We start from the raw sequence: 10,297 nt of genomic DNA on the forward strand, positions 1-10,297 counted from the left end.
GTCAAGGTTTTCATTTATCAAATGACGTATTGTATAACATTCTGTTCTGAACAGAATATTGTCACTTTCACTCATAGTACACCATGGGAAAGTTAATGACTAGCTTGGATGAAATTATAACAACTCTTGTCGCATAGTTAGAAAGCCAGAAACATTTGAGAAGAAATGGAATTTGTCTTTTTTTTTGCATGTTATTAGTCTATATTCTTTTAAAAATTATTAAGTGCATTACTACAATTACTATAAAAATTAGGCTTAACTGTCCTTGACAATCAAGAGCAAGAAAAAAGAAGATTGGGTAAGTACTTTATTTCCTGTTTTTCATATTTATTCTTTATTTGTTATTATTAAAGTAACTAAAATCTAAAAATACAAATCTTTTAAAGTTATTTAAGACTAGATCAGGTAAAATAAGTAATAATAATAATAATAATATAATTAAAACGGTTCATGAGGCACGCACGCGAGATCGCATAACGTGATCTGCAAGTTCCACAAGTGATTTACATCTTATAATGGTGCAGATAGTAGTTAGACATGGTTCAAATGGCAATAAAACAATAAAATTTAATTTTAAATAAATGTATACTGTTATGAACTTAGAGCTATTTAGTCTTTCTAGAAAAAAAAAGGGTAATTTAGGTTTAGTTCGATATTTGTTTGGTGATTATGTTATCCTGTTTTGAGATAGAGCATAGAAAATAACAGATAAACTATAAAGTTTTACTGAAAAAAAAAAGTTTGAAATGCATTTAGGAGGTTTCAGGGATTACACAAAGGAGATGAGGAAAAGTATTTTTATTTTTAACATGAAAATTACTTTGAACATGGACTATTCAAAACAAATACTCAACAGATTCATGGATAAATCTTTATTTTATTTTATTAAAGATACTTCACTAAAAAATATGATATTTTGTATATGAAAGAATTGTTATATTAATTGAAAGACTGTTAAATTTCGTGAAGATATACACACTATATTGAAAGTTATAAGTATTAAATCTATAAAGACTTTAAATGAGTACAAAAAGGTCATGTAGTCGGTCAAATTGATCGAGCCCATATTGAGAGAGTTAGATGTTAATATCATGTTAGAATAATTCAGCTGTTGAGAAAGTTATGAAACAAATGTAAAAACATAATGAGCTCACTGATTAATTGATTAGAAAACATCATTAATTAACCAACTATAACTAGAAACATCCAGACATATCTGAAACAAGTTGAACCAAAGGTGTGGTAAGCAAAGTGTGTAATATTGTAACAAAAGAGAATCCATGAACATAAAGGGACGTGGCAAAAGTCACCCATGTCCAGAAAGACACAAGTACAGTTACATATTCTCTTTAATAACACAAGATTGTAAAAGATTAACCTACAAATCACCTCAGTTTTCACTGATCCTCCACCATAGTCATCTTCTTTCTCCTCTTTTGTTATACGTAACATCGAAGTGGTATAAAGAGATCTTTCTTCAGGGTAATCAGCTTTTCCTGTAGTTAAAAATATAAACAATCTAGATATCTCTATAATAACACTCAATATAACTTCTGCATCAAAAAATCATAATCAAAATCCATACAGTGTATTTAGATAATCATGCCTCTTCTATAATATCTTACGTAATATACTAATAGACAAGTATCAACTTTCAGCAAAAGTTCTCAAAATATAGTGATCAGTTTTGTACAGTGCTTATTTCAAATCCAGAAATATATGTACTCTTTACTTAATTACAATTCTTGTCCAATGAGATCTTTCTGGTACCAGTTATAGGAAAATACTTTGGTATCTGACCCTGTCTACCTGTTTAGCCACCATTTGGGACTACAAATAACAATATGCATGGTAGTCCAGGTCCAGCATATTAATTTAACTTAACCTGTATGTTAAAATTTTCATTACATAATACTGAATTCTTTATCAATAGCAGCATCATAACATAGCAAACTACCCTAATACTGATAACTAACAAAGTACATTCTGAAGAGGTTCACCAGTTTTCTGAAAGTTATGCGAAATCACAAAAATGTTATGAAAGTATTTGTCTTGCCCCAAAACCTTCCAAATTTTTATAAGAAGTAACCTTTGATGTAATGCAAGTGATTTAGACACTTTTGGTGAGATATCACGTTGGAATGTGAAAAGTTCTTACTACTATAATGGTAACTCCCTGATTCTTATAAAATTACAGTTAAAAAAATTTAATTTTATAGAGACAAGTAGGAGTTAATATATACATAACCTAGATAACTATAGTAATATAGAAAGTTTTATTGTTACAAAAAGTATTAAAACAAGACATTCAAAACCACAAAAACATATACTTAGAATTTTATAAATTTTATCCCTACTTTGGAAAAATCACTGTAATTATGTTAGTCAGAGCCAAAGTAGGGATAAAAAGTTTTAAATATTAAATAACTCGGTTTTGTAGTTTTCACTTTTTTGTTTCAATACATTCTGTAGGCATTAAAACTTTCTATATTACTACAGCTAGCAAGTTTACTTGTATATCAATCCCTAATTGTCCTTAAAAAATTTAAAACTTAATATATTATTTGTTTCCTTTTTTTAACTATATTTTTGTGCACCATCAATATCAAGTGTGGCACACACATATAACTCACATGATTCATACTGAATTGCTCAAAATCAATTTCCAGCACTTTTCAAGGACTTTCTAAGCACCCTCAGAATGCACTTTTTGGAAGCTAAAATCTACATCAAAATTAGTTGATGGCACGCATATAACTTACATGGGTCATGCTGAATTATTTGGAAAAATTTCGAGCACTTTCTACACACTCTCAGAATATTTCTGAAGTTTACTTAAAGGACCATCACAACAAGCCAGATAATTATTTATTAATTTATATGCATTACCTAAGCTAGTGTATTTGTGTTTAAATCTAATTCCACCGTTTCTTATTTGTTACTGATTGTTACTTCACATAACAGTGGTGTACGCAACAGAACCCTCCTAAATCCATTGTCTAATCAAAATATGTGGATCAATGAGTGCCAACTAAGCATCTATGGGTTCCCACAGCCAGATAGGGAATATGGCCTCAATTAAAGGAGAAGCTTTCAAAATAGCTAATATTCCATGTGTATAAGTTTGATACAAGTACTGTATTCCATCAAGCACATTTAGAACTTTAGGTCATGTGATATTGAAATAGCAACAAAAGGAAAATTGTGATTCAGAGGTAATGCTGACCATCTTCAAATTACCAGTACTTAAAAAGATGAACACAAAACATTTAAATTATAAATATATAAACGCTTACTCCTAGTTACTGCAAAAGTTCCATCTTCATTTTTCTCCAATTTGATATCCAACAAAGCTTCCTGCTGCTCATCAGAAAATGGTTCAACCTTCATCTTTAATACTTCCACAATTATACAGAAGCTTCACCTTTATATTCTTATCAAAACTTGCAACTAGACTACAACGAAACAAATTAAGAATTAGATGTTGCATCCTTCAGAAAGGTTACAAAGTCTTCAACAATTATGAATCCCACAATTCATATTGCCTTGCTGTCATATCAAATTACAAGCTTTATCTTTTTTAAATCTTTACAAGCCACAACCTACAAAACATTTGCAGTAGTTTTCATGTCCATTTGCAAGACACCAGATAGTCTTCATGTCAGATTTAGTTATGTTTTAAAATAAAACACATTTCAAACACCACGGTGCAGATGCAGATCCAGGAATATCTTAAAGATGATGTCCAAAATTTGTAATTTTTATCATAAGATTGTAAAACTGCCGGTCTCCATTTTAGCTTAGTTTTGTCACAAATGTAGGGATCTTTGTGTTATTAATAAAACAAAAATATCAAAGCATATCAAACAAATGATATATTAAACAAAACATAAATTGGATATTATAACATATCTGAGTACAAAATCACATGAATTGAGACACATTTCATTCGATTAGTGATGGGAGAAAATTAAATTAATATTTATAAAGACCTTTCACAGAATTTAACACAATGTTTTTGTGAATCTTATTTACATAATTCATTATGTATACAAAAAAACACCCAGAAAATAGCCTGTGTTTATGCTTATTAAAAAACATTTGGCATACTACTTCTAAATCAATGTTCATCACATTATTTATGGTTAATATGATGAGTCTAGTAAGTCGTTCTTCACCCATGCTGCTTCTTAGGAACATCTTGACTCTGAAAAAGAACATTCAGCCTCACAATAACCAACAGGAAAACGACATCCAAGCCAGATACATTTTCAGACATTTGAGAAACATCATCATCTATATGTTCAAGGCAGTCTATCATATTATATTTGATGTCCTTCCCTTTCCAATATTTCTTCCATTACTTTACTTCTGCTTATTGTGGTGATGGCTGAGACAAATCTTGCTCCCAGACTCTAAGATAGAGAGAGCGATTCCACTGACCAAGATATGGCTGTTAAACATCCCACATGTCCAAGTCCACGTAGTGTGTCCCAAGACAGATTGAGTTCCCAGTACACACACAGCTCTACAGGCAGAGTATATACAGATCTCTTTGGCTAGTTAGCCTAAGTTCATGCAAGGTGACCCACTATTTTTTCTCCCTTCTTAATGGTGGAGAGGGGAGAGAGAATTAACTTCTAATTTACCTCTGCTAACCTTCTCACCATTACCTGAACCCTGTACACCTGGCCTATTTCATCAGAAACTTGACCTCTAAATTTAAGACTGCCTGTGCCTTTATTCCTTAGAACATGGGAGGGCACAGCATCATATTTGACATGTATATATCAATAATGCCAGTGTGTCAAAAGGTTTCATTTTGAGTTAGTCTTTTACTCTCTCCTTATCTACATTTCCACAGATTTTTAAGAAAAAAGGGGGTCTAGACCTCTGAATCCTTTCTATATCCTCTACTGCCTCACTTGGTGTTCACAATGTGATAAACATATGATTTTAAATGAATTGTACATGCATATTTTAAACCTAATTAAGTCAGAAAGCCCACAGCAATAGTATTTAGTGTAATGTTCATTTTCTTTTTTAGGAAATTATGCATGGATTAAGTGTTCTTTTTGTGAAATATTTGCAAATAAAAAATTAAAGTTGAAATAGATGCCTATCAAAGCCATTCATCATGTGATTACAACATAATTGTGCCATTGTGTGGCATATTCATTGTATTAAGAACTTTGACTAAACAAAAACAGGTAAGTTGATTCTGAATGGAAAAGCCAATATGCAATTTGGATTCCCCAGACAAAGGACTTTCTAAAAATACAAGATTTTTATAGCATTTGATTGAAAAATTTAAGACAAAAGTTCTGGACTGACACAGTGTTACAGGATGCCTTGAGGAAGATCATGAAGATGGAGGGAGGTTGGACCCTTCTCCATCTAATTTCATACTGATAGAATTCTTGAAAACAGTATGCTTTCTCTTCAGTATTGGTACCTTTATATACTTTTATTGCACTTTTGATGTTAAGAAAAAAAACAGAAACACAATTTCCTATCCTTTGTTACAAACAAGTTTTTATTTCACCCATCCATTGGACGGATATTCCAGCTACTTTAATATAAATAACAGTAAATAAAGATTCAAACTATATGTAATGCAAGTAATATGGATATATATAAGTATATAAAAAGCAATTTATTAACTGCAAATGTTAAAATAAATTCAATGTTTAATTCCTTCGCACAACAAATTGAGCACAAAGTTAATATGTTTATGCTGAACAGATAGGGTCCATTATTACTACCATAAATATGTCTGTTGCTAGCATAATATTATCATTTAAAGAGAAAAACATTGCAATTCTTTAGAAAAGAAGCTTTATTACCAAATTAAATATAGATCATAAGATGTAACTTAGTGAACAAGTTAGGTATACTTGCATTATTATAATTAGAAACAACAACAAAATATTTACTCCTTCTAACTGAAATAATAAACTGTTTGAAAAATTTTCCATATAGGTAAAAACTGTTCTATGTCTGCTCAAAAGTTTTAGTGAGCAAATTTCTGTTCCTATCTGTGTATCCTACCCACAGATTAAAACAAGTTGTATGTTGTTTCATACTACTAACATTGTACATGTACTGTGTATCACACAAGTTTTAAAAGTAATGAAGTTTTATATCTTTTGGTAAGATTAGTTTAAAGTATTTTGAGAAATAAATTACTTTAGTATTTCCTATTGCCAGTATTGGTATAATACATGATTTTCAAACTCTTTACATCTTGTACGTTAACAAGGTTAACACAAAACTTCCTATTCCATCAACTATCACAATACTAGCATAAAAAATAATTAAAATAAGAATATTTTGTTTTCTGCTGAAGTTCTATTTCTTACAGTCAACAGCTTTAGATACTGTCAATACTAAATTATATTACTACAAATACAACAAAGATAAGGAATTGAAACTCTAACGCTATTCAATTTATCAACATATTCTTCTTTACACATAAAGCTAACTTACAACTTAAGATAACACGTTTGTCATACTAAGAAAAACAGTAATAACTAATATAACTTCTATGTGTACGATGTCCAGACGGTCCAGTGTGGGAGAATAAACCTAGTACTACTAGTACAACACCAAACAGTAAAATTTTTGCTTTCAGTATCAATACCTCAGTATAAAATTTCAAAGTACCCCAATTCTAATATTTCTTTTGTAATTAATGATAGGCTTCGTCTTTCGTTGGCAATTAGTAAATTTAAATATTTCATATAAATTAAAATTTTCCAAAAACTATATAATATGTATTTACCTTTTCCATTTTTGCTACCACATTCTGCCCTATCGAAATCGCATCCCCATGAGAGTAATGCGCATGCGTTCAATACAAAAAGGTAATCGTTCAAGTTTTAGCTATATAGTTTTAAAACATCTGTTTATAGCATAAAAATTAATAGATTTATTGCTGTATAATGTTGCATTTCTAACTGTGAAACACAATCACGCACAATATCTAAGGTACAAGAATATTCAATTTAAAAACACACCCAATCAAATGATTTAATTTATGATACTGGCCCCCCTCTGATTTTAGAGGTAATTAACTTAATATAAATATACTGGTTCTCTTGGTGTTTTATTAATGTCAAGTTTTAATTCTTCGATTCTCAGTTCTTCCATATTTTTTTCTTTCAGTTTGGGATTTTCTATGTAATAACTGTTTTATTTCGTGTTGCTTTTCAATGATTTGTTTATTTACGTTTGACTCTTTTCGTTTTCGTGTCTCTTACATATCTAACTTGCCAGTTCGTTGTAGGTGCTTGTCGTTGCTGAGTTTATGGAGTTGGATTCTTGGCTACTTAGGCGAAGGTGATGGGAGGCTGGGGTCCTGGTTGGTCGGGAGCTCTGGTGTTGAACTGAGGGCGTTGAGGTAGGCGTGGGAAATGCTGGCTCGTGGAAGGTGTGGGAGGTCCGGGTGTTCGTATAGACATCTTTCCCTGATTCTCGCGACAAACTGTCATTTTGGACATCCGCAGTAACAGGCCGCATGTTGTCCGCCACAGTTACTACATGTCGTGTCGGTTCTGTCTTTTGGGCACTCGTTGACCTGATGTTCGCCGGCACATCTTACACAACGGGCCTTGTTGCTGTCGTTACTCAGTCTTTTTAAGACTATGATATATCTCTTTGGAATGGTAGGGTTCTGGGAATCTGCCATCGCCTTGTAGCAGGCGACTACTCCTTGTTTGAACCCTTTATCTGCATCATTGTCAATCCATCTATGCCTAAATGGAAGGAAACTAAAACTGTCAGCAAAAGGATGGAAAGGCAACAAAGAGAGCTATAGAAGCTACTTACACCTTATTAGAAAAACAAAAAAACATATATATACCACAGTGGGAGACTACAAGTAGACAGAAACATCAGCAACCTAGTGAGAAGAGAGCAGGATGCTGATTGGTCGGGTGGTGGTCGACAGACGACGATAATGAGCCAATCTGTGGGCAGCAACCAAGAACATTTTTATATATATCCTTGTAAAGCACTATGGCGTCACACTCTCCTGAGAAAACTTGTAGTTGAAACTTTGAGAGCATAAAGATCCTGTTATAGCATTCTTAGTCTCATTGTTATATTAGTATCCATTTGTTAATATCAATAATACCCATTTCCCACAACCTTCTACGATTTTGGAATTAGTTTCACAGCTATGTTCATTTTTGTTTTTTCTTCCGAGCTTTACGACCTGTCCATATCCACTTTGACAGAAGGAATACCAACCGCCGAATTTTTTGTTTTATCCTCCCTCGTCTGAAATCGGGAATCATGCAGAGTGTTTTACTCAGTAAATTGAATTCTGGAATTAGCATGCCAAGTTCCCGCATGTGACTGAGGCTCATGCTTTCCTGACTCTTTATAGTCAAGAGTAGAATCTACCAGTTTGCATACTACCTCCTTTTTTTAGCAAATCATATGTCCTAACCTTTCCTTGCTCCTGTTCCCACCCACCTCCTTCATCTGAATTCAGCCTGACATGGAAAGATGATTAGTTTGCTCGACTCGTTATCTGAGGGTCGTGGGCTCGAATCCCCTTCCCACCAAACATGCTCGCCTTTTCAGCCATGGGGATGTTATAATGTTACGGTCAATCCAACTATTTGTTATTAAAACCATACTATGTGTTAGTTAGTAGTGGATGGTCATGACTAGCAGCCTTTCCTCAATATCTGTGGCATCACAATATTACAGTTATTTTGATTATGTAGAAATTGCACATTTTATGTTAAAATAATTAGTTTCAATATCAAATGTAAATATGTGTTAGAATTTTTCTTACTAACAAATACAGAATAATAAATAGCATAATAATAATAAATCTATTATGTATTGTAGTTGTCTTTTCAAATCCTTATTTTCATGAAATGTTTTTTTTTCTGCCAAATTATTAAGCTCTGAATCCTATCAGTCTCTGAACTTAGTACAAAGTTGTCATACTGTCAACTGAGATGAGTCAAAATATTGAATACTGTTGAAATGTCTACCCCCATTTGAAGTTTACATGTATTTATCATTTCATCATTTAAGTTCCATGTTACTGACCTTCAGATAAAAACAGAAAGAACACCTATATGCAAGTAGTTTTAGTAGAGATCTGTCAGTGTATGCCTGAAGATTTGCGAAAATATCTACAGAAATGTAAGAATATTAGTTTTAATTTATACATTAGTAGTGGTGAAACATAGCTATTTACGGTTAGATATATATGACTGTTTAAGTTTAATGCGAGTGGTATGATTTAGGTAGTTTAAGTATAGTGCAAAAGTTAAATTTAATTAATTTTAGAAGCAATAGTTTATTGCAGGTTTGTTTGCATAAATGTGTGAATCATACGTTGTGTAGTTCAACTGTTGTGAATTGGTGCGTTTTGTATTATTGTGTCTTGCTACTAGAACCTTCTAAGTTTTTTTTCCATATTTCGGAAGATAGTTCTAGGCCTCAGTCGGTCTATTTATAAATATGCATCTAAAATGTAGTTGAAGTTAGTAAGATATAGAGTGAGATAGGTTTATACACTGTGTTTGTGAGTTTAGTCATAAAGTGTGTATACTGTTTAGTGGCAATTTTTAAAGTGAAATTATCACAGATTGTATTGTTATAACAGAGTAAGTAAAAATAATTTGTCTTGTGAATTGGGTTCTTAATTGATTGAACCAGTCTGTCTGGTGTTTTGATGTGAAAGATAAGTATTTGAAGCTCTAAATACAATTGGGAAAACCAGGGGGTAAAGTAAGTGAATTTATCACTGATTGTATTGTAATAACAGAGAAGAGAAAAATAATTTGTCTTGCCAAAGGGTGTCCTAAAGTAATTGAACCAACCTGTGTAGACTTTGATGAAAAAGATAAATTTATTTAAACCTTTGGATGCAACTGTGATAACTAATAGTGTAACGAATTTTTGTACATACATTTGACTGATTTTGAACATATTTTAAAACAAGTCGATTGTATGCTCTCCATTTATTGTTGAAATTAATCACCAACAAGTGACAGACACTTACTCAAAAGAATCTGGCCCTATAAAAACATTACAATTGTGTATGAGAAATATAAAACTTTTCTCTTTAGACAATTGCATGTTATGCTATACATATGTTTGTGTGTATGTTTTATAGCAAAGCCACATCAGGCTATCTGCTGTGTCCACCGAGGGAAATCAAAGCTATGATTTTAGCATTGTAAATCTGCAGACTCAGAGCTGACCCACCTGAGGATATACCATATATATATATATATTTAGCAAGTTTAAAATAACGAATTAGGTG

General features: G+C 32.0%; 1 protein-coding gene across 6 annotated transcripts in view; it reads right to left on the reverse strand.

The window, feature by feature from the left end:
- The window catches only part of LOC106463885 (gastrula zinc finger protein XlCGF57.1-like), a 120,018-nt gene that overhangs the window by 73,471 nt on the left and 36,250 nt on the right, over positions 1-10,297 (reverse strand). The window contains exons 1-3 of one of the 6 annotated variants that reach the window (XM_022391513.1): positions 6,785-6,947; positions 3,297-3,455; positions 1,390-1,496 (exon numbers count right to left, since the gene is read on the reverse strand). The exons of 4 other annotated variants lie outside the window; for them this stretch is intronic. In XM_022391513.1, coding sequence (XP_022247221.1) covers positions 1,390-1,496; positions 3,297-3,390 — 201 coding nt within the window. In that variant the 5' untranslated portion in view covers positions 3,391-3,455; positions 6,785-6,947. Of the gene's footprint in view, positions 1-1,389; positions 1,497-3,296; positions 3,456-6,784; positions 6,951-10,297 lie in introns of those variants that run through there. One more of the 6 variants, XM_022391510.1, reaches the window with a different exon arrangement.

The sequence above is a fragment of the Limulus polyphemus genome, unplaced genomic scaffold (genome assembly GCF_000517525.1).
Source record: "Limulus polyphemus unplaced genomic scaffold, Limulus_polyphemus-2.1.2 Scaffold1509, whole genome shotgun sequence".
In the NCBI taxonomy this organism is placed as follows: Eukaryota; Metazoa; Arthropoda; class Merostomata; order Xiphosura; family Limulidae; genus Limulus; species Limulus polyphemus.